The sequence below is a fragment of the Pseudophryne corroboree genome, chromosome 5 (assembly GCF_028390025.1).
Source record: "Pseudophryne corroboree isolate aPseCor3 chromosome 5, aPseCor3.hap2, whole genome shotgun sequence".
In the NCBI taxonomy this organism is placed as follows: Eukaryota; Metazoa; Chordata; class Amphibia; order Anura; family Myobatrachidae; genus Pseudophryne; species Pseudophryne corroboree.
In genome coordinates this window covers 389,042,214-389,068,005 of record NC_086448.1, presented here as the reverse complement: position 1 = coordinate 389,068,005, position 25,792 = coordinate 389,042,214, and the positions used below count along the sequence as shown (strand labels likewise).

General features: G+C 44.5%; 1 protein-coding gene across 2 annotated transcripts in view; it reads left to right on the top strand.

Moving 5' to 3' along the window:
* The window catches only part of TRIO (trio Rho guanine nucleotide exchange factor), a 1,426,902-nt gene that overhangs the window by 1,354,664 nt on the left and 46,446 nt on the right, over positions 1-25,792 (top strand). For both annotated transcript variants that reach the window (XM_063922713.1, XM_063922714.1), the window contains exon 46: positions 12,168-12,359. In XM_063922713.1, the coding sequence (XP_063778783.1) occupies positions 12,168-12,359 (192 nt within the window). The remainder of the gene's footprint in view (positions 1-12,167; positions 12,360-25,792) is intronic.

Below are 25,792 nucleotides of genomic sequence, written 5' to 3'. Positions count from 1 at the left end.
TACACTGCTCAAAAAAATAAAGGGAACACTTATACAACACAATGTAACTCCAAGTCAATCACACTTCTGTGAAATCAAACTGTCCACTTAGGAAGCAACACTGATTGACAAATAATTTCACATGCTGTTGTGCAAATGGAATAGACAACAGGTGGAAATTGTAGGCAATTAGCAAGACACTCCCCATTAAAGGAGTTGTTCTGCAGGTGGTGACAAAGACCACTTCTCGGCTCCTATGCTTTCTGGCTGATGTTTTGGTCACTTTTGAAAGCTGGCGGTGCTTTCACTCTAGTGGTAGCATGAGACGGAGTCTACAACCCACACAAGTGGCTCAGGTAGTGCAGCTCATCAATGCGAGCTGTGGCAAGTAGGTTTGCTGTGTCTGTCAGCGTAGTGTCCAGAGCATGGAGGCGCTACCAGGAGACAGGCCAGTACATCAGGAGACGTGGAGGAGGCCGTAGGAGTGCAACAACCCAGCAGCAGTATCGCTTCCTCCACCTTTGTGCAAGGAGGAACTGGAGGAGCGCTGCCAGAGCCCTGCAAAATGACCTCCAGCAAGCCACAAATGTGCATGTGTCTACTCAAACGATCAGAAACAGATTGCATGAGGGTGGTATGAGGGCCCGACGTCGACAGGTGGACAGCCCAACACCGTGCAGGACATTTGGCATTTGCCAGAGAACACCCAAGATTGGCAAATTCGCCACTGGCGCCCTGTGCTCTTAACAGATGAAAGCAGGTTCTCACTGAGCACATGTGACAGAGTCTGGAGACGCCAAGTAGAATGTTCTGCTGCCTTCAACATCCTCCAGCATGACCGGTTTGGCAGTGAGTCAGTAATGGTGTGGGGTGGCATTTCTTTGGGGGGCCGCACAGCCCTCCATGTGCTCGCCAGTGGTAGCCTGACTGCCATTAGGTACCGAGATGAGATCCTCAGACCCCTTGTGAGACCATATGCTGGTGCGGTTGGCCCTGGGTTCCTCCTAATGCAAGACAATGCTAGACCTCATGTGGCTGGAGTGTGTCAGCAGTTCCTGCAAGACGAAGGCATTGATGCTATGGACTGGCCCGCCCGTTCCCCAGACCTGAATCCAATTGAGCACATCTGGGACATCATGTCTCGCTCCATCCACCATCGCCACGTTGCACCACAGACTGTCCAGGAGTTGCGGATGCTTTAGTCCAGGTCTGGGAGGAGATCCCTCAGGAGGCCATCCGCCACCTCATCAGGAGCATGCCCAGGCGTTGTAGTGAGGTCATACAGGCACGTGGAGGCCACACACACTACTGAGCCTCATTTTGACTTGTTTTAAGGACATTACATCAAAGTTGGATCAGCCTGTAGTTTTTTCCCACTTTAATTTTGAGTGTGACTCCAAATCCAGACCTCCATGGGTTAATAAATTTGATTTCCATTGATCATTTTTGTGTGATTTTGTTGTCAGCACATTCAACTATGTAAAGAACAAAGTATTTATATATTATATGTGACTGATCGTGTGATGCTGACTTAAATAAATGATTGTCGGTTGGTACTTTTTGATCCTTAATGCAGGTGCATGGGAAGGGTCACACATATCACTTTAGAGAAAAGTGATTACAGTCACAAATTGTGTAGTACACTGTGAAAGTGCTGAGTATTTATCATGTCTAAGGGCGGCATACACTGACAAAAACACTCATATGTTGTTATTGGGCAAAAACTGTATTATCCTCTATGATCTTGTACAGGATGGTTATGTGTAAAAATGTAAGAATTAACATTTCAGCTAAACTGCACAAGGTCTGTGCAAACATTGCCTCAATGGGTCTATCTATACCTGATGTAAATCAGGAATGTATTATGCTAAACAGCAAATCCTTTATTAACACATGCTGCTCACCGTTTGTGGTATATCCCCAGCAGAGACAAGCTGATGAACCGAATGTAAATAAATCATCGACTTCACAGGCTACACATGATAATCATCAGACGATGAAACCTCTATATACTCTACTTCAGCATACGAAGAACAGGTAAACGATTTCAGCTAAATAAATAAGCTGAATAAATGAGAGCAAAAATAGGCTAGTCTGTCAATAGTGTCAGCAGAGCCTGGGGTAAAAAATAATGCACTTCAGTTTAAACGTGCCAAAAGGGCCTCTGCACGAGGGCAGAATTCAGGGAAAAGGTTTGGGTTACACCCAATAAAGTAGAATGCCCGGTAAATGGGATTCCAATATCTTTTTCAAGATAGGGACTGTTTTAAATAGGGAAGTGCCTCCCAAAATAGATATGCATATCATTTGATAATGCAAAAATCTATAGGGCCTCTGCCATCAAAAGAATAAGACCATATTGTCTTTGTCTGGGGCAGTCATAAGGCCAGCCAGGACTTCATCTTGCTGTCTATGGCTACACCACACTGGATAGGTCCAATCTCAATAGATTTTGGAAGCTAAGCAGTGTTCGGCCTGGTTAGTTCTTGGAGTGGAGACCACCTTGAAATACCAGGTGCTGTAGGTACATTGGGCTGAGGTTTCAGCACCTGCAAGGGAGTAAGATTCTCATATAGCTCACATGGACACTAATGTTCTAGGGCATCAGCATAACAATCACTGTTCAAGAACAACTTGGTTCACATACATGGGAAGCTGATTCAAAATCTAAGAAGATTCTGGAAATTTTTGCCTTGGCTGGAAGTTTCTGTTTGAATTAACAGTTATTCCGGAGTCAGAAACAGACTCCAAGAAGGTCACGTTCCCTTCCACATATAACCCCAAATCTAGGGGTCTGGTTCAGCCTTGTTGGTCATAAAGGAACGTAACAGCCCAAATACAATAAGTTTGGTAAGGCAAAGAAGCAAAGGCAACCAGTGGCCAGCTTCCAAACCAGAGGCCATCAGCATGATGGTGGGGTCTCCTTCTGGCAGATTCTAGAAGGACAAGGGGCCGACTTCTTCAGTTTGCACACATTTGATAGCAATCTACAGATAGATGCCTGGGTGCAAGAAGCGGTATTTCTAAGGTTATACTTTCCCTTCTGGAACAATTCTCCTAAAAGGTTTCGGTCTCAGCCCATCTCGGGTAGAGGCATAGGCGAGGGATTGGCATGAAGCAATTCAGATAATGTTTTGTCAGGAATAGTCATTCCAGTAACCCATGCACAATGGGGGGGGTTTATTTCTGCCTGGGTCAAAAACAATCCCTTGCCCCAATATCAACTTCAAAAACAGAAATTTGGATAACACGGTTTACGTGGAGGCAACTCTATAGTTGGCTGGGGAGCCAATATATTATATGGTATTCCTGGATAAGTCAGGAATCTTACCTTCAGGCTCCTATAACACTGTCCATCAGTGTTATTTCAAGGTTTACAATCCTTCAGCAAAATTTCAGTTAGGCCTTACCCTTTGGGTTAGCCACAACCCCAGAGTATTTACCAAAATGATTATGGCAATTTATCTCCATTAGTAGAGGTTATGAAAATTGCCATACCTTGACCACCTTCCTATCCTGACACAAATACAGGAAAGGTTCTGTGTCATCTACAATATACAAATAACTTGTCTGCAGAGGCACAGGTGGTTCGTAAATGGGATCATCTCTGGTTCCGTAACACATCTCACGGTGGGGCTATACTATATTCGAGTTTGCAGCAAGTAGTTACCTCGTAACACTATATCCAAGGCAAAGCTAGGAGAGTGGTTACAATGTCAAACAATATCAATTCACGCAGCAATGCGAATGATGGGTTTGATGGTGTTAACAATACACATGGTGGAGTCGGCATAATTCCACTCAAGACTTTTTTAGCATCTCCTCCATCTAAGGCCACATCACACTGGATATGTCCAATCTCAATGATGTTGGAAGTTAAGCAGTGTTGTACCTAGTTAAATTTCTCCGAGCGCAAGACCATCTGTGAATACCAGGTGGTGTAGATGGACCAGATGGACAGTACACAAATACGTGGTACTGGCAAAAAAATAATAATTAAGAAGTAGCCTGGGGACTACAGACATTCCATCTAGATCAGAGGATACCATTTTATTTTTGGATATCAGGTGGGGAAATCCTCACAACACGGCTATGGAGGCCATTTTCCGGAAAATTATGATTCCGGGGATTATGGACCACAGAAGAAAGGTGCCTGCTAATAAATCTGTTAGCACTTCAGGCCATATACTGGGTCCTGATTCAGGCACGGGACATTCCTAAAGGAAGATCGGTCAAGATCGCAAGGACAAGGAAATGGGAGTAGTGTACCTCAACTTTCAGAGAGGAACACGCAGATAAATAGCAAGGAAGGAGGTAAATCACATACTAAAGTGTGCAGAACTCCATCTTCCAGCCTTGTCCTCAGGGTTTGTTCCGGGAGTCCTAAACTGAAGAGCTGATTTCTCAGTCGACGTGCCATTCAGGTAAATAAATGGGCTTTACACCCTAAAGTAGTGTCAGACTCAGGTAGACAAATGGGCTTGGCCAGAGATAATTCTCATGGTGTCCCATCTGAACAACAAAGGCCATAATCGGGTCAGGAACAAAGGAAGTGATCTTTGTGGATATCTTTTTAATGGGAATTTTATTTCTCTTATGTGTTTCTCAAATCATCTGGCTTCTCAGGATAGTGAGGAAAATACAACAAAGATCCTAATAAGCCCCAGCTTGGCCCAGAAGGCGTTGGTACACGGATCCACAGAAAATGTTGAATACCTTTTCTGTTTCCTCTACGCTCAGGCTAAGACAGGGTCCTTGATTATCACAGATATCTGGATCAACTGTTTTGATGGTGTGGCTCTTGAAATCTATATACTGAGGTCCAGAGGATTCTCACAAATGGTCAGAGCAAGGAAAAACTTACTTGACTCGTGTTTATCACCAAATATGACAAGCTTATATTCATTGGTGCAATGAAAGAGGTATGGACCCGAAATCTTGCAGAGTTTCCAGGGTTTTACCAATCCTTCAAATAGGAATAGATAAAGGTTTAGCGGTGGCTTCCTTGGAAATACAAGTGTCAGCATTGACTGTATGGTTCCGAAAGAAAAATGCCAAATTGCAGGATGTGCGCACTTTTTCCCAGGGAATGCTGCGCATTCAACCTTACCTTTTTCCTACTACAGGGTCAGGGAATCTAAATCTAGTCCTTAAAAGCCTGTCAAGTTGCTCTGTTTAAACTACTAAGTGAAGTGGATTTTAAATGGTTGACAGCTAAAGTTCTCGTTCAGCTGACTATGGCATCAGCTAGAAGAGTCAGATTTAGGAGCACTGTCATGCTAATCTCCTTTTCTGATGTTATCCAGATAAAGTAGTTCTCAGAACTAGGTCTGGGTATCTTCCTAAGGGGTGATCTATATTCCACCTAAATGAAGATTTTATGGTCCTTGTTTTTCAGGAATCTGGATTTTCTGCGGGAGATGCGTCGTTGGACGTAGTCCGGGCATTAAGTATCCATATGGATCGTACCAGTGCCATTAGAAAGACAAATTCTCTTTTCATCCTCTATGGTTTTCACAAGAGGAGATAGCCTGCTACTAAACAGACGCTAGCAAGATGGCTTCGAATGACGATTTCAGAAGCATATTCTTAAACTGATCTCCCTGTCCCGGCTAATGTCTCTGCTCACTTTACATGTAAGGAAGGTCTTTCATGGGTAGCACAATATTGTGCTTGAGCTGAACAGATACTGTATGTAAGGCAGCCACATGGCTTCCAATAAACACATTCAATCAGACATTATGCCTGGAATATCTTTTTCCTCTCATAATGCTCAATTCGGGCGTAAGGTTCTCCTATTAATCAGGAGCGTCCCCACCACTAAAAATTGCTTTGGGAAGTCCCAATGTTATCTTGTGGATAACCTGTGGACCCTGCCGGAGAAATATACGTTCTGGTAAGAACTTACCGTTGATAATGGTATTTCTCCTATGTCCACAGGTTTCCACAGGGATCCAACCCTGACGCACCTGATTTGAGAATCTTTATACTCACTAAACTCTTCCCTTTTGCATGGAAGAGTGTGCATATGTGTTTTTCACCTGAATAGGGTTCTACATAATGCTCCTCCCTAAATGGTTTGGAAACAACTGATTTCACTGAGTAAGTGGGCAGGATTATATGGACGAGCCCGGTGTATTCTGGGAGGCCAGAAAGCTTGATATCGTTTGGTGCCAATCCGCTGTCGCTCCATCATATCCCAGTGTTATCCTGCGGAAACCTGTGGAGATAGGAGAAATACCATTATCAACGGTAAGTTCTTACTATAACGTATATTTCTCTTACGTCTTAGAGGATGCTGGGGTCCATTTAGTACCATGGGGTATAGACGGGTCTTTTGGGAGCCATGGGCACTTTAAGAGTTTAATAGTGTGGGCTGGTTCCTCCCTCTATGCCCCTCCAAACAGACTCAGTTTAGAAAATGTGCCAGGAGGAGCAGGTCACAACTAGGGAAGCTCCTAGGAGTTTTTCTAGTTTTATTGTTTTTCTGAGAGTTGTTAGGTACAAGAAAGCTGCTGGCAATAGCTTTCCTGCTTCGTGGTACTTAGGGGAGGAGTAGGAACCAACTCTTGAAGTTAATGGTTCTCTATCTCCGCTGACAGGACACTGAGCTCCTCTGAGGGTGCTGATCGCAAGCCCAAGAGGTGACTGCTCACTTCCGCAGTACGGCCACCATCCCCTAACAGAGCCAGAAGAAAGAAGAGTGGTGAGTTCAGCGCCGGCGGCTCGGTTAGCGGGTCGCCGGCGGGAATGGCAGCACAAGGGTGGGAGTGCAGCTCTGTCAGGCTGCGCTCCATGAAAGCTCAGCAACAGGTTACTGTAGACACAGCTGAGGGGCGTCCTGGGCCAGCGTGATCACCCTGACACTGGTAATGTAGCTAACAGGGGCTAATCCCGCTGTTAGCATTAAAAACCTCAGGCTACTATAAACATAATGTGCGGAAAGCTGTGCGCCATTTCAGGGGGCGGGGCTTCTCAGAGCGGATCCAGAACTCACCAGCGCCATTTTCTTTCTGCAGAACGCTGAGACAAGCTGACAGGGAGCGCTGACCCTCCACATATCTCCAGTTACTGCGGTACCAGGATGTTATAGACAGGAGGGAGAGAGTGTAGTTGTGCTATTTAGCCTATTAAGGTTATTTAGTCTGCGCCGGGCTGTTATCATAATAACTGCTCACTGGGGTGCTGTGGGGCTGGCTCCTTATACTCTGTGACTCTCTGAAGGTACTCTGGGGAAAACTGTGCCTGACCTTTTCCTGTGTGTATGTGTATTTATCCACATTACCATGTCTAAGGGCTCTGTGTCATGTGCTGCAGAGTGTGTATCTTCTCCTGAAGAGTTTATCCCATGTACTCAGGACTGCAATGTGCTTTCCCAACCTGTCAAATCCGAACCCCCATGGGTTTATTCTTTAAGGGGAATGATATCACAGATTTAATCAAGGATGTCACATAATGAGAAAGAGACACAGTTTTTGAGAAAGTCTGTAGAGGGGTTGCAGCATTCAGCTCCTACTCCCTCAAATAACCTACATACCCTAAAAAAACGTACACTTGCCCAAGTAATGCAAGTTGACACTGATACCGACTGATACAGGGGACCGTGATGAGGACATGCGGGGGGATGCATTCCTTGCTAAGTGGGTGCAGTTGATGATTGAAGCCATTAGGGATGTTTTGCATATTACTGAGAAGGTGCCTGAGACGGAAGAGGAATCTTATTTTACAGAAAATAAGAAATCCTCCCTCACCTTCCCTGCTTCTAAAGAGCTTAACTCTTTATTTGAAAAATAATGGGAAAACCCAGAGAAAAAATTCCAGATCCCTAAAAGAATTCTCATTGCTTTTCCTTTCACTGAAGAGGATAGAAAGAGATGGGAAAACCCACCTATAGTAGACGCTTCTGTATCTACTGTAGGTTGTCTAAAAAGGTGGTTTTACCTGTCCCTGGTTCAACCGCCCTAAAAGAGCCGGATGACCGCAAGATTGAGACTACGCCCAAATCTCTGTACACTGCTACAGGCATGGCTTCATGGCCCACTATTGCTTGTGCGTGGATTTCTAAAGCCATAGTAAAGTGGTCAGGCACATTACTAGAGGACTTAGATACTATGGATAGGTGTGACATTGATTTGTTTTTGCGTCACATACAGGATTCTGCTGGGTTCATGGTGGAGGCCATGAAAGACCTTGGAATGCTGAATGCAAGGGCTACTTCCATGGCGGTATCAGCACGCAGAGGACTCTGGCTACGCCAATGGACTGCAGATGCAGAATCCAAGAAAAGTGTGGAGAACCTACCCTTCACAGGTCAAGCTGTGTTTGGGGATGCATTGGATGCGTGGATTTCCACGGCAACTGCGGGTAAGTCAACCTTTCTCCCCTCAACAGCTCCACCGACTAGGAAATCTAATCCTACGTCCACACTGCAGTCCTTTCGGACCGCAAAATTTAAAAAATCCAAATCCCCTTCCATCTTCTTTAGGGGTGGTCGGGGGAAAGCCAAAATACCTGCACCAACGGGTTCTCAGGAACAGTAACCAGGTTTTGTTTCCTCTAAATCTTCTCATGACTGTGGACCTCCCAGCCTGGAGATCGGGCAGGTGGGAGCGAGACTAAAAAATTTCAGTCACATCTGAGCATCATCAGGCCTGGACTCCTGGGTGACAGACATTGTTACCCAGAGCTACAGACTGGAGTTTCAGGAACTCCCACCTCACAGATTCTTCAAATCAGGTTTACTAGTTTTGCTGACGGAAAGTGCTATCCTACAGGAAGCCATTCAAAAATTGGTAAAAATAGATGTTATTGTCCTGGTTCTACACCACAAGGGTTATTACCCAAACCTGTTTCTGGTGCCGCAACCAGATGGTTCGGTAAGGCCGATTCTCAACTTAAAGTCATTGAACCTCTACTTAAGGGAATTCAAATTCAAGATCGAGTCTCAGCGGTAAACTCAGGTCTGGAGGAGGGGGAATTCCTAGTATCCCTGGATATCAAGGATGCGTACTTTCATATTCCGATCTGGCCGCCTCACCAGGCTTATCTCAGATTTGTGCTGCTGGATTGTCACTATCGGTTCCAGGAAGGTGGTCAAGTCTGGAATCCATACTTCCGATAAACATTCTGGAACTAAGGGCCATATACAATGGCCTTCTACAAGCGGACCATCTTCTGCAAGATCAGGCCATTCAGGTTCAGTTGGACATTGTAACGGCAGTATCCTACATAAACTGACAGGGCGGAACGAAGATCAGAGCGGCAATGTGAGAGGTAACCAGAATACTCCTCTGGGAAGAAAAACACGCGGTGACGCTATCAGCAATCTTCATTCCGGTAGTGGACAACTGGGAAGCGGACTTCCTCAGCAGACACTATCTCCACCCAGGAGAATGGGGTCTAAACCTGGAGGTATTCGCAGAGGTGACAAGCCGTTGGGGGCGTACCTCAGGTAGACATGATGGCTTCTCGCTGCAACAAGAAGCTTTGCAGGTACTGTTCCAGGTCGAGAGATCCACAGGTAGTGGCGGTGGATGTACTGGTAACTCCGTGGGTTTTCCAGTCAGTATATGTGTTCCCTCCACTTCCACTCATCCGAAGGATTCTCAAACTCATAAAAAGAACAAGAGTTCAGGCGATCCTCATTGCTCCGGACTGGCCAAGGAGGGCTTGGTACGCGGATCTTCTGAAATTACTCCTGGAGGATCCGAGGCCTCTTCCTCTTTGCGAGGACCATCAACAGGGGCCGTTAGCTTATCAAGACTTACCGCGACTACGTTTGATGGCATGGAGGTTGATCGCCAGATCTTAGCTCGGAAGGGCATTCCGAAGAAGTTCATTCCTACCTTACTTCAGGCTAGGAAGGGAGTTACGTGTAAATATTACCATTGAATTTGGAAAAAATGTGTCTGTATGTGAATCCACGAAGTTTCTAACGGTGGAGTTTCAACTGGGACGGTTTCTCCTCTTTCTGCAGGCAGGTGTGGATGTGGGCTTACGCTTAGGCTCCATAAAAGTCCAGATTTCGGCCTTTTCCATTTTCTTCCAGGAACAATTGGCTGCCCTCCCTGAGGTTCAGATATTCTTGAAAGGGGTTCTGCACATCCAACCACCCTTTGTGCCTGCTACGGCGCCTTAGGATTTTAATGTGGTGCTGCAGTTCCTACAATTGCATTGGTTCGAACCTTTGCAGGAGGTGGACGTCAAGTTTCTTAATTGGAAGGCAGTCACACTGTTGGCATTGGCATCTGCTAGACGTGTGTCAAAATTGGGGGCATTGTCATACAAGAGCCCCTACTTGATTTTCCATGAAGATAGAGCTGAGCTTAGAACGCGTCAGCAATTTCTTCCGAAGGTTGTGTCAGCTTTTCATATCAACCAACATATTGTGGTGCCAGTGGCTACTGACTCCTCAATTACCTCAAAGTCCTTGGATGTAGTAAGGGCTTTGAAAATTTGTGTGAAGAGAACTTCTCATCACAGGAAGTCGGACGCTTTATTTGTCCTTTATGATCCCAACAAGGTTAGGTGTCCTGCTTCTAAGCAGACTTTTTTTCTCGCTGTATCAGGTTCACTATCTAGCATGCTTATTCTACGGCAGACTTGCCGTGTCCAAAATCAGTTAAGACTCACTCTACTCGTAAAGTGGGTTCTTCCTGGGCAGCTGCCCGGGGTGTCTCGATTTTACAGCTTTGCCGAGCAGCTACTTGGTCTGGGTCGAACACGTTTGCTAAGTTCTACAAGTTCGATACTTTGGCCTCTGAGGACCTAAAGTTTGGTCAGTCTGTTCTGCAGGAACCTCCGCACTCTCCCTCCCGTACTGGGAGCTTTGGTACATCCCCATGGTACTAAATAGACCCCAGCATCCTCTAGGACCAAGAAAAAATATGATTTTAATTACCTACCGGTAAATCCTTTTCTCGTAGTCCGTAGAGGATGTTGGGCGCCGGCCCAGTGCTTTGTATTCCTGCATTGTTACTTGGTTCAGTATTGTTGTTTCAGGCGTTGCTGAATTGTTCCAAGTTTGTTAGCTTGGCTTTCCTTTTTGTTATGTGTGAGCTGGTGTGAATCTCACTACTATCTGTGTACTTCCGTCTCTCGAAGTATGTCCGTCTCCTCGGGCACAGTTTCTAGACTGAGTCTGGTAGGAGGGGCATAGAGGGGGGGAGCCAGCCCACCCTATTAAACTTTTAAAGTGCCAGTGGCTCCAACAGGTCCCATCTATACCCCAGCATCCTCTACGGACTACGAGAAAAGGATTTACCGGTAGGTAATTAAAAGCCTATTTTTATTGACAAAGCAGTGTAATGCTATTGTGCAACTGGAATATTTTGTACTTGTTCCCAGAAAGTTGTGACTTCTTGCTCCAATAAAGTATTTTGTTTCAAAATATATATATTTTAAACAGAGTATTTTCTTAGTTCTTTCCATTTTCCCTTAATATCCTCAGCTCAATCAATACTTTCACATTTCAGAAAATATATGAGCGGAACAGAAAATAGCGCTTAGTGGAAACAGAGCAGCCCAGACGTATTCAGGTGACTCCCAATCACCGAAAAAGCTAGTAGAAACCAACTGGTATTGAATACACCTTAGGCGCTACCACCTTCTAAGAAAAAGTCACGTTCTATTATAATCAATAGTCCCAAAGTTGAATCTTGTATCTCACTTGCAGTATTCCTCCTTCTAGATGTTAATTCTTCTCCAATTTCGAAATACTTAAAAATTTCCTTGCGGACAACATGTAGATCAGTGGTTTCCAACAGCGGTCCTCAAGTACCCCCAACACAGAGGTTCCCAAACGCAGTCCTCCAGGCACCCCAACAGTCCAGGACTCTGCATCTAGAAGGAGGAATACTGCAAGTGAGATACAAGATTCAACTTTGGGACTATTGATTAAGAATAGAACGTGACTTTTTCTTAGAAGGTGGTAGCGCCTAAGGTGTATTCAATACCAGTTGTTTAATACTTTCACATTTGTTCCTTTTAAGACTGCTGTTTCGAACTCCCACCATATTTCACAGTTGTTTAAACAACTGTGTTCCTTCTCCGCTTCCTTTTTTCCTAATATATGTCTGTAATAAGGAGAATACATAAATGTGATACAGTGCCATGCTTTGCAAGTTGAGCAGTAACCTCTCACTTAGATAAGTATTTTCATTATTTACCCACTTTCCTATTTCTAACAGGGCAAAATTGTAGCTCAAGGAAAGCTTCTGCTTCAGGATACATTTCTTGTCAATGACCAAGACTCAGGACTTCTACCACGCTGCAAAGAAAGGCGGGTCTTCCTTTTTGAACAAATAGTTATCTTCAGTGAACCCCTAGATAAAAAAAGAGGCTATTCTATGCCGGGCTTTCTATTTAAAAATAGTATTAAGGTAGGTTATCAACATTTCATTCATGTAGAGAACTCAAATATTTTATTGGAGTTTAGTAATAATTATGTGCAGTGGAGTATATGGATTTGTGGGCTATGGTTATAAACCTATTGTGAACCACCACCTTCCACTGTGTAAAGTCAGTAAATAACAGCACTCACATTTTTGTTAAGATGAAGTCTAAAAGTTAAGACAGTCAAGTCTGTGATAGTTAAGAGTAGTGCCAAGAGCTGCATCACTTAACACAGAACCTGTTTTGGAGAGGTGTGATCTGTTATACCGGCGGACGGGATGCCAGCTGTCAATATCCCGACAGCGGCATCCTGTCTGCCAGAATGCCAGCAACGGGGCGACTGCTAAGAGTCCCCTTGCAGGCTTGCTGCTCTCACCATACTGCGAGCTCGCCACAGGTTTGATTCCCGCTCTATGGGTGTCATGGACACCCACGAGTGGGAATAGCCCTGATTCCGGCTGGCTGCATTGTCTGCTGTCGGGATTCCAGTGTCGGTATCCTGAACGCCGCGATCCCAACAGCTGGCATTTTAACTATATCCCATTTTGGAGCCTACACACTGTCGCTAAGCAGAAGACCTGTAGATTCTCTTGATAATTTATAGGTATGTTTCTTGGAGTGCAGGTGAACAACTAGGTGGTATAGTAAAGATTGGAGAGAGAAAAAGTACAAACCAATCAGCTTCTAACTCATTTTTCAAACACATGCTGTAAAATGAGTTAGGAGTAGATTGGTTGGTACATTATCTCTCTCCACTTAGGTTAGCTTTATGGATAAAGACTAAGTCCTGTCTAGGAATGTTTGAATTCTGAAGAAGTCTCTTAATTATGTTAACTCCCTGAGCCAAACCCATTCTTCTGCAGCTCATAGTATCATCGTGGGTATCCTATTAGCCGCAAAAACACAGTACGTTATCGCAGGTTAACGTTTCACTCCTATCGCACAAAAGTTGCTGCGTAAACGGTTTATGAGGTATGTGCGTTCCCATTTTTCGCACCTATCCTATTCCAACATTTTGAAAATGGGATTTGCACGAGATTTCTAGCCGGCAAAACCTGAGATCATTTTAGGACAAAATTGGGATATCTGCCTGTACCCCCAACAAAGTTAAACTAATATAACAAAACCTTATCGAAGTCTAATAATGACCTTAGTAAAACTATTTGTTGTACTTAAATTCGGTCAAATGGCTGTTATATGCATTTTTTATTTATTTATTTATTTTAATGGGAAAAAAATTATAGAAAGCTATTTTTTTCAGCAATATAAGTGCTCTCATTAGGGGTACATAGAAATGGGGTTAAGTATATATTTGAGGCTTTTAGTAGTAGCCTCTCATCTGTCACAGTGACTTACCACATGGCACCCTCCACAACAGGGATTCATAACTGTCTCCAGCAGCTGCTGTGGAACTGAAAGTCCCAGCATGGCTTGCACATAAAATCCTCCTCAGAAGGAATGTAGCACATGAGTTAAAAAGCAGCATATGGAGGGGCGTGGCCTGGCGGGCTGAGAAGAGGACGTGCTCTGGTAGTGCTCCTCTGTAAAACGGTATCATATACCTATTAATTGCGCTCAATACAGCTTTCCCCCCGTCCCAGTGCGCTCCTGTGACTGTCCCCCTGCCCTGGCCGTGTGCTCCGAGTTGCAGCTGAACCGGAGGAAGCGGCCGCCTCTCCCCGCAGATTGCGGCCTAGTCGATCCCCGGAAGCCGGGGCCTGGAGTTTCGGGTGCGGCCGGACGGCAGGCTCCGTGGCGCGCACGCCGCAGCAGACCTTGCCAACAGCGCTCCCTCCTGCAGGCAGACTCCACAGACCCCGCGGACGACAGTGTCTCCAGAGAGCACCCCTAGGAGCCCCTGTAAACACCGTGATACACAGGTACTCACTACATCCTCTCCTGGTGCTTCGGCTCCTCACTGCGGTGGCCATCTTGCCTCGCCACCTCTAAGCTGTTGATTACCTTTTAGCTGCTGTATTGAAAGGAGTTTCTGTGACGTGGTGCTGCTACAGCTTGCACCCTGCTCTGACACTTTTGTCTGTCAAAGTGTGTTACAGCCCTGTTGTCTCAAAGCACCTATTACACAGGATAGACCCAAGTATAAACCCTGTGCTGCAGCTTTTACAGAAAACACCCTCTGGTTGTTATCCTGGGGAAATTCACCTGAGCTGTGCATTGTTTTTCTCCATGTTCAATATATGAAGCCGATTTCCAATCACGTCAGACGACTGGTTCTAAGTCACTGTCTCTGGTTGAATGCTTTTCTACTCTGCCATGACGTCTCAGTGGTTTTATGCTATGGATGTGTGCTTTACTAGGCTACTGCTGCCGCCATTGATACCGTAAGGATTTGTTGGCGCCATCCCACTGGGAGCCACCACGCTGAAGGTATCCTTCCGTGAGTTATGTCATTTTAGTTTACCTCGATCTCCTGACCTCAGTGAATTTATGCTCTTTGATGCTGATTGAATGATCCCCAGGAATAAGAAATCTTCTCAAAAGACCGGTACGCCTCCTACACGAGGGAGCCATGTCGCAGTCCGCTATGAGACTATTTCTACAACCTACCCCGCCCGCACTTGCAGAAAACTCTTCTGCTTCAAACCCCTCCATCTCCCGGCCTGCCTCTCATTCATCCTCTTCAGGTGCTGATGCACCACATATCTGCCCTCCAGGCAATAGGGACTTACGAGACATCTTGGCCTACATGAAAAATCTTCCCACTAAACAAGATACTGTGAGACGTGAACTGGCTACTATGAGACAGGACATTTCCAACCTCTCCGACCGGATGTCGAATCTGGAGGATCACCATGCCTCTTCTGATACGTTCCTGAAGTAATTGACGAATGTCATTGAAGCTCAGTCAACTGAGATCCGCTCTCTCCAAACGCGGTTAACGGATTTGGATAACAGAGGGAGGAGAAATAACATCCGAGTGCGGGGTTTGCCGGAAGACATCCCTCAAACAGGCTTGATTGATGCTCTTACAAAAATCTTTAACAAGATATTTGGTAATGATCGTAACGACACTATCACCTTCGATAGGGCCCATCGTGCTCTGAAACCAAGAGGTCTCTCCGCTGACAGACCACTTGATGTCATCTGCAGATTACATTATTTTTCTCAAAAAGATGACATTATGCGCAAGGTACGCCAGCTCGATGGAGTCGATTTTAACGGTTCAATGATACATATCTACCAAGACTTGTTCTGGTATACCCTCCAACAGCGGAAATCCCTCAAACCCCTAACAGATGAGCTCCGTAAACGCCAATTGAAATACCGTTGGGGCTTCCCCTTCAATCTCCAAGTCTCTTTTTCTGGGAAAACCCACACTCTTAACTCCCGATGTTCTGTAATGGTCTTGGATTACCGAAACTTGACTTACGCGATTGGAACTTCCCTTTTCCTGCATTGCCACCTCTCCGATCCCCGAGTACTGGAATCCCTTGGCAGGAGGTGCGGAACACCGGGAGGAAAAGAGCTGATGATTCCCCCTCTGACAATGACTCAAATGCTACCTGATTGATAACCTGTTATCATTTGTTTGTTTATGTATTATCTCTCTAGGTTTAAGTGTGAAACTTTTTCTAACCGCTGATGAGACTTAATCTAATATCCTGTTGTCATCGGGACTAGGTCCCTCCTATTATATATTGGGCCGTTAATTGTCGGCCCCTGTTACTTGATTACGAGGTTTCTTTTTTCCTACCATTTGAAGATTTCTTCATGTCAACGAGGTTTACAGTTAGTTATAACTACTAATGTGTAATGATTTTTATAATATTTTTTCCCATTTTTCAATATGCCTTTGGCGGTGGCTCCCCCACTTGCCCCTTACCCGCACCTGGCTGCTTTGCCTCTTGGGTTTCTGATTCTTAGATGGATCAGCTACCCCATTGCAGGTTTTTTTTGACTGTTGTTGTTTTTTCTACTTGATTTGCTTCTTTCTCTTCCCTCCTTGTTCCTTTTTCTTTCCTCTTTTTGACCATTTCGGGCCCACCGCTCTCTACCATGACTTGTGCCTCCCATGACATCACCTGGTAGACTCAAAATATCATCGATAAATGCGAAGGTCCTTAATGTACCTGAGAAAAGCGCCTCCCTTCTACGGTCTCTCTGGGCCGATAGAGTAGATGTTGCTTTGGTCCAAGAAACGCATTTTAGAATCTCAGCTCGCAGCCCCTCTCTGATTAACTATCGTTTTCCCCAGGCCTTTTATAGTAACAACCCAGATTCTAAATCATAAGGTGTAGTGATATTATTCTCTAGGACCCTTCAGCTGTCTGATATATCAGTGCATAAGCTGATTCCAGGTCGGCTTTTAGTGGTGCGTTGTAAAATATGTATGTACCCTTACACGTTTGTTGCACTTTATGCCCCTAATAAGGATCAGGTTTCATTTTTTCGGTCCGCACTTTCCCAAATAGAATCTCTTTTTTCGGGTGTTGTTTTTTTGGGGGGTGATTTGAACTGGATAATGGATCCATCCTTAGTCTCTTCTTCTAATGCTCCCTGGACCTCCCAACGTAAATACTGCCAAGTTAGAAGATTGTTCCACGATCTCCAGCTGGCTGACTCCTGGTGGGTCCTTCACCCCTCTGACAGAGACTACTCCTTCTATTCTACTCCACATAAAGCTTACTCTCGTCTTGATTATCTATTCCTCAGTCACAGACATCTTCCCTTACTGATAGATTCTTCTATTGGCTTGATAACCTGGTCTGACCATGCTCCGGTGTCCATAACTCTCTCAACCCCTCAAACTACCCCAGGTCAATGGACTTGGCGTCTTAATGAATCCTTATTACAGGATCAATATTGCAAGGGAGAAATTGAGAAGGCCTTGACTGAATTTTTCTCCATAAATGATACCGACGAAGTCTCTAAGGTTATCCTGTGGGAAGCGCACAAATGCACTATACGGGATAAACTTATACAGTTGGGTACATTTATGAAAAAACAGAGCACTCATCACCAAATTACTGCAACGACTCCACTTTCTAGAGTCCTCTCATAAAACGTCTGTCGGAGACCGATTACTTAGATTTACTTGACACGCGGGCACAACTAAAGAAGACCCTCACTGACAGTATCCAGCTTTCAATCCGTAAATGCAACTCTAAGTACTACCAGTGGGGTAATAAACCTGGACGCCTCCTAGCCCAGGCACTTAAGGCCCAACACACTTCATTGTTTATTAATAATGTGAAGGACCTCGGGGGTACCCTACGTTTCAAAACTCCTGAAATAGCTGCCTGCTTAAAACAGTATTATTCTCTTTTATATAACTTAGAGAACCAACCCGATGGTGCTACCCCTCTTTTTGATATTCTAAAGGCCAAGGCGTATTTAGAAAAAGGTATCTTATCCCGTTCTTCCTTCTTCAAACAGGGAAGGTTTGGAATTACCTTTTACCCTGCAAGAGCTGGAAATCACTTTGACCTCGACACCCTCTGGTAAGAGTCCGTGACCGGATGGTTTCTCGTCAACTTACTTTAAACAATTTAAAGGTTTCCTATCCCCTTATCTCCTCCAGGCCTTTAACTCCTTCTCCGCAGATACTCATTTTTCAGGCCAATCCTTAGAAGCTCACATTACTGTTCTCCCTAAGCCCGTTAAGGACCCCTCGTGTGCTCCAGCTATAGGCCCATATCTCTTCTTAATGTTGATGTCAAACTTTTCGCAAAATTGATGGCGAACAGACTGAATATATTCCTGCATTCTCTTATTCACAAACGACCAGGTGGGTTTTATCCCAAACCGTGAGGCTAAAGATAATATCACCAAGGTTTTGAACTTAATCCACATAGCTTCTCGTGGTAGCTCCCCCACTGTGTTCCTATCCACTGATGCCGAAAAGGCTTTTGATAGTCAGTTGGGGTTTTATGAAGTGTGTACTCGGGCACATCGCATTGGGTCCCCGAGCACTTGGTAGGATTATGGGACTTTATAGATCGCCTGCAACCCGGGTTCGAGTTAATGGTTCCTTATCTGATCCCTTCTCCATAGGAAATGGAACACGACAGGGCTGCCCACTGTCTCCCTTACTCTTTGTCCTCTGTATTGAAGCTCTTGCTATGGCCATTAGGGCCAATGATTGTATTACTGGTCTGAGAGTTGGTGATACAGAGCACAAACTGGCCCTGTTTGCAGACGATTTATTGGCTACAATAACGCTCCCGGTTTCCTCCCTCCCCCATCTTATGAAGGAGCTGTCCACTTTCGGTTCACTTTCTAATTTTAAGATCAACATGTCCAAATCATGCGCCTTGAACATTTCCACCCCTCCGATATAGTGGCCAGGCTCTAACAATCTTTCCCTTTTACTTGGCATACCTCCCGTATTTCTTACTTGGGAATACAACTACCGAGTGATCTTTCCCGTCTGGTTTCATTGAATTTTATGCCCCTTCTTCGAACTCTCAGGGCCGATTACAGTAGATGGTATCTTAAACCACTTTCCTGGTTGGGAAGGGTGAATGTTGTGAAGATGAATACTCTCCCTAAACTACTCTATAAACTTCAGGCTCTTCCCATACAGATTCCAGACTCCTGGTTCAGGTCCATTCAACTCTTGATACAACAATTTGTTTGGTCCCGGAAACGGCCTAGAATTAGCCGGTCCACTATGATTCGTTCCACCTGACGCGGTGGTTTCCAGCTACCTGATATTTGAGGCTATTATTGGGCAATTTTGCTTAATAGAGAACTGGACTGGACGAGGAGTCGGGAGACTAAGCAATGGGTGGTCCTGGAGGGGCTTTATATGCAACAATACCCCGAGATCTTGCCTTGGCTTCCTAACCTTCTCAAGCCTCCTCCCCACCCAACTATCACTACGACCCTTTCCTTTTGGAAAAAAGCATGCCACTGGCCCTTCCTCACTTCTGATTTCGGCCCGTTGACCTGTTTTCTAGCCAACGCTGACTTTCTGCCCGGCTTAACACTTTCTCACTTTCGTAATTGGGCTTTAGAAGGGCTCTTCAGTGTAGGCCAGCTGGCGATCTCCTCGGGAGTAAGACATTTCTTGGAAGTACGATCTAAATGGGAAATTCCACAACACGACTTTTGAAAATATTTACAGCTTAGACGTTTTTTGTACTCCAATCACAGATACCTTCTAACCTCTAGGGAACTAACATCATTTGAGAGATTGTGTGTCTCTACGTGTGACCTCCAGCATACAGTTTCCACACTTTACAAATTATTACAGAGTCCCAGTGCTCAGACATCTCCACCTTTCCAGTTAGCTTGGGAGAGAGACCTCAGGTTTCAATTATCAGAAAAAGATTGGCAGATGATATTTCTCAAATCTCACAACAGTTCTGTCTGTATACAAGTGAAAGAAACCCAATATAAACTTTTAATGAGATGGTACAGACACCCCTCCCTTCTCCATTCCATGTACCCCGGGATGACTGATAAGTGCTGGAGATGTCTTAATACCACTGGTTCCTTGTTGCACATCTGGTGGAATTGCTCCTTACTTCGGCCATACTGGGATGATGTAATCTCTATTTCCCAAGATATGCTTCACACCCTCGTCCCTTCTGGCCTGGCCTTCTGACTGCTATCCCACTCTTCCATGTCGTTGGTTCAATATAAAACATCTCTACTCCACCATCTGTCTAATGCAGAACGGGCGGTTATTCCCACACTATGGAGGTCATCGTCCCCACCCACATGGAAAACTTGGTTCACTAGAATCAATTGTTATATGAATATGGAGCACATCCTCCTAGTCTCCAAAGAGAAATTTTCCGAATTCACAGCCACTTGGTTACCTTGGAAAGAATATAAATCCTCAAAAGAGTACAAAGACTACATATATGCTACTAAATGATCTGAGTTTATCAGTTGATTGATTAAAGAGATCGCAATTCTCTTACCCTCTGTCTGATGGTCCCCCGGTTTGGTCACACTATATTTTTCTATATTTATGATGCCCCCTAAGCGTCCGTTACTAAATCGGCCTCCCAGGTTGCTTTCTTTAAACCCTCATTACAGTCTGCCAAATCTAAGGAGCCCGGAGTGCCTGCCACTTCAAAAGGTTCTCCTGTTGCCGCTTCCGGAGGATCTTCACCTAGTATTGGTATGGGATCCCACCTGAGCCCGATTGGCGATGGAGATGCTCTCACGGTGGGCGCAATGAAACATCTTTTGACCCAATTTAAAGACGAAGTGGCGGCTGAATTCTGCACGACTCTCCAGGCTTGTCAGCAGTCCGTTGACGACTTGGGAGGTCGGACGGATCATTTGGAGACAAAGATGGGAAAAGTCGTGGGTTCTCATAGTGATCTCATTCTTCATGAGGAGGAAGTGATGGCCCTTAGAGATAAAGTCAGTGACTTGGAGGACAGATCTATCCGCAATGATATTAAATTGTGAGGGGTCTCGGAAGCAGTCTCGAACAGCAGATTACGCAATTTTGTATTCTCCCTGTTTCAAAAGCTTCTTCCTACTGTCACAGTCATCTGATCTCCTCATTGATCATATTCATAGACTCCCGAAGGCGAGAAAAGCCCCAGGCGGTGCCTCTCGGGATGTCCTGATGCGAATCCACTTTTTCCATATCAAGGAAGTGCTCTTGAAGGCTGCCATAACCTTTGATGAGTGTGACGATATCCTTGAAACCTGCAATTATTTGGAGATCTTTGTCAAGCTACACTGTATAAGCGGCGTTCCTTTCAGCCCATTACAAGTGCCTTGAGAGGAGGGCTGGTATCATAAATCGATGGGGATTACCAACTCGTCTACTGGTCAACAGAAATGGCTCCACTACTTCAATTTCTACTCTAGAGGAGGGCATGAAGGCTCTCTCGGAGTGGAATATTAACAAGCCGCCTTCTGATTCACCTCCTGGCCGTAGGTTGCAGCAGGACTGGTCCACGGTGGGCTCACAACGCTGAGAAGTTTGCTCTCTACCATTAGTTGTGTGTTGACTTGTATTACTATGTTGCCTTGTTCATTGTGTTTTTCGTCATTTAAAATATTTGAGCTGTTTGGCGACCCTGCAGATGTACTTGTGTCTTATATGTTTATGTGGGCTCCGTCGAACAGCTAGTCTTTGTCTCTACTATGCAACATTTGTTATGTTCTCAGCTATTTTATGTTGTTGCAGAAGGTGGTTTTTCATTTGTGCTGACCCTACAGGTTCCTTAGGCAGTTCGTTCTGCTATTCTGTTTAGATAATGTAATATTTGTAAAATTTTTGCCACATGTTCCTTGCCCTTCACAATGTCATATGGCTATATGACTGCAGTCAAATAAGGGGGCTAAGCATGTCTAGGAATGTTGGAAGACTAACCACTACCCCCCTTTGCCATGTTGGTGCTATCGAGGTTTGGTAGCCTTCTCCGGCCTCAATTGAGGTCATTTCAGTGTTCATTCTTTTACTTTTTTGTTTCTTTTTTTTCTGACTATTCACTCTTTTACCTTGTGTTGCTGTTTATCCCTATTCCCCTCAGGATTACATTGCCATGATTTTATGTAACATTTCTCTGATTGCACAGTGCTACATATTTCAGTGTTATAATGGTAAATATAATATCTATTAACGCTAAGGGGCTTAATTCCCCTCACAAACGGAGACTGGCCCTTAATCACTTTCGTACATTGAAAGCCCATGTAGTCGCAGTGCAAGAAACACATTTTCAAAGAGATGCCCCACCTTTATTTAGTAATGTTAAATTTCCTCATTGTTATACAGCCAATGGGCCCTGTAAGAAGGCCGGTGTTGCAATATTCCCATCTCGGGATTGTCCTTTTGTATTGTCTGGTCAGCTTTCTGATATTAATGGGAGGTATTTGCTTTTGATGGGTCAGTTGGGTGGTATTGACGTAACCCTGGTGTCTGCCTATGCGCCTAACACTGGACAGCTTTCTTTTTGCCGTAAATTATGTTCAGTGTTATCTAAGCATGGTAAATGGGCTGTCTTAGTGTTGGGGGACTTTAATATGGTTCTGGATTCGATCTTGGATAGATCCAAGTCCACCTCTCCCCGATCCAGGGTAGCTCATGATTTTTCTAAAGGGTTCACACCGCTTCTAGCTGAATAGGATCTTTACGATACGTGGAGAGTTAAGCACCCTAAAGTGAGAGATTATTCCTTTTATTCTCATGTGCATCATTCCTATTCCAGGATTGACTTGGTATTGGCAGATAAATGGTCTCTACCCTCTATTACAAAAGTAGATATCTTATCCATGATGTGGTCTGACCACTGCCCGGTATTCCTGACCTGGAATACCAAAGCTAGATCAGTACCCCCAGGCCCATGGAGGTTATGTGCATATTTGTTATCCCATTCCTCGGCACTGCAGTCTCTCCAAGAGTATTTGTCCCTTTTCCTAATAAACCGGAGGAAACGTCAGTTTTTAATTTCTGGTGTGCTCTAAAGGCTGTGATGCGTGGGTCAGCTATTCAGACGTCAGCCAGGCTGAAGCTGGTATACAGGCAGCAGTGTGAGGCAGCAGAAGTTGTGGCGTCAACACTTGAGTTACATAAAGCTGACCCAACGAACAAGGCATTGTATAAGGCGTTGCTTATGGCAAGGGAGAAGGTTAATACTTTGCTCTTAGGGAGGATCAAATGAATCTTTTTCGCCTTAACCAGCTTTTTTATGTATATGGTAATCGGGCTAGCCGTTTACTGGCGCGCAAGTTGAGTGGAAGGTTGGCTAAAGAGAGGGTACAGAACGTTTTTAACCCTGGTGGTAACAAAGTCTATGATCCTGCTGAAATTGTGAATGTATTCGCAGATTATTACTCCCAACTGTATAACCTTAAAACGGATCCACTCACTACACAGCCATCTAGCAAGGGCATTGATACATTTTTGAGTGAGATAAATCTGCCACCTTTAGACAGTGTAGCCTGTTTGGCATAGGAAACTCACTGGTCCGCGGAAGAAGTTGAAAGGGCTATTGATTCGCTACCCTTAGACAAGACCCCAGGGGCAGATGGTTATCAGTCTAACTTCTATAAAACATTCAAAGGGACCCTGGCCCCGATATTGACATCAGTGTTTAATGAGGCTTCGGAAAGGGGAAATTTCCCACGCGAGATGTTGGAAGCTAGGGTTATAGCTCTCCCTAAATCGGGGAATCCCCCCACTTCAGTCCAAAATTATCGTCCCATTGCATAGTTGAACACTGATGTCAGGTTATACGCTAAACTGCTTGCAAATAGGCTTTGCCCCTTCCTGTCATCGTTGATTCACCCAGACCAGGTGGGGTTCATAATGTGCAGACAGGCTCCTGACAACACCTGTCAGGTTTTTAATGTTTTGGAATACTGTGAGAAGCGTAAGGAGCCTCTGCTACTGCTCTCATTGGACGTTGAAAAGGCGTTTGATAGACTCCAATGGGGTTATCTTAAGGCATTTTTTAAAACATTTCGGTTTGGAGGTAGGATAATTTACTCCATTCTGGCCTTATATTCCTCTCCTTCAGCGAGGGTATTCATAAATGGTTTCTTATCAAGTTGTATGATTACTAACAGTACTCGTCAGGGTTGCCCGCTTTCCCCTCTGATACTCGCACTTGCTATAGAACCTTTAGCGGAAAAAATTAGAAGCTCTGCCTCCATCCAGGGCCCACATATTGGTGATATAACGCATAAGATCTATCTGTTTGCAGACAATGTATTGTTGTGTTTATTGCGCCCGAACATTCTCTTTTGGCACTGACTTTGGTATTGCGTAGTTTTGCGGACATTTCCTTCTATAAATTAAATACCAACAAGACTGAGGCCCTCCCATTTCATATTCCCACTGATATATTAACTAATTTACGCTCTACTTACAAGTACGCTTGGCAAGTGAGCTCCTTGAAAAATCTGGGGGTGCAGTTAGCTGGTGAACATGATCTTATGTCCTGTAATTATGATCCTCCTTGGGGTGTTTAGTGGCTTGGTCAAGGATTGGATGTTTCAGGAAGTGTCTTGGATGGGGCGATTAGCAGCAGTTAAAATGGTGTTATACCGAAATTACTTATTTTGTTCCGGACCATTCCTAGACTGCTTCCAAAAATACTGTGCAATAAATTTAATAAAATAATCTCTAATTATGTTTGAAAAGGAAGCAAACCCAGAATTGCAAGACGTACCTTGTCCCTTCCTAAATTAGAGGGTGAAGTGGCATTTCTGGACTTGGTGAAATACCAAGTGGCATGTTTATTGAACCAAAGTAGGGATTGGTTTGATATTATCTCACCTAAACCGTGGGTTATAGTGGAGAAGGAGTTAGTGCGGCCTTTTGACCTCCCTGATCTTTTATGGCTACCTAGTAATATTAACCCTCCACAACTTGGTTCCTCAAGAGCGGTTAAATGTACTGTGTTAGTCTGGAGGAGATTTGTGCTTCAATCGGATGTCTTTTCATTATCTTGTCCTGCTCTCTTTTTATCAGGTATCGCCAGTCTGATACCTAATTTACAGTTAACTTCATGGATTAGTCGCGGAATTGCCACAGTGGGTGATATGCTGTCGGAGGATCGAGAAGTTTTATTCTCACATCTTCAGGCGGAATATAGTATTTTAACCAGGGACTTTTATAAGTATCTCCAAGTGAGACACTGGCTGCTGAGTTCTCTGCCTCAATAAGGAAGCCTTCTTTTCCAGCATATGTGCTATCCAGATTTACATCTCCTGGCCATAGGGGGGGGAATCTCGTGGTGGTACCGCTCTCAGGTAGCTATAGTTAAAAAAGGTAAATTAGCTTGTCAACTTCAATGGGAAGGGGACCTCTCGCAGTCCCTGACTGAGGAAGACTGGGAGATTGTTTTCCGTACTTGCTTTAAAGTATCTCGATGTATTAATCATACAGAGATGTTTTATAAACTTCTCCACAGAACATATCACACTCCAGATAAACTACATGTTATTTTGACGTCTGTCTCCAAATATTGTTGGAGGAATTGTAGGCAGGTGGGTGATTTATTGCATGTATTTTGGTTATGCCCACTCCTTCAGCAGTTATGGAGAGTTGTGTTTACCCTGATCGATAGTCATTGGGGTTCCTGTACACTCCGACCCAAGAGTAGCTCTTTTACATTTCTATCCTGGGGATTTGTCTCTAGGAAATAGATATATTATGGGACATATTCTGGTGGCTACAAAAGCTGCCATCGCTCAAAAATCGAGGTCTGCTAATCTAAGAGCCATTGAAAATAGTGTTCATAAACATTATGTTTTTGAGACAGCAGATTGCAAATATACTTCTTCTGCATCCTCTCCACATATAAAGTGGTTTAATTGGTGTGCATATCGGGAAGGGTAGGGTCACTCTTCTGTATACACTAGACCATTGGACCTTTCCGTTTTAGATTCCCCGTTGAGACATTAGTCACTCAAACGGGTCTGGTCAATTAAATTCTTGGCGTAATGTATAAACTGAGCTTATACTTATTATATA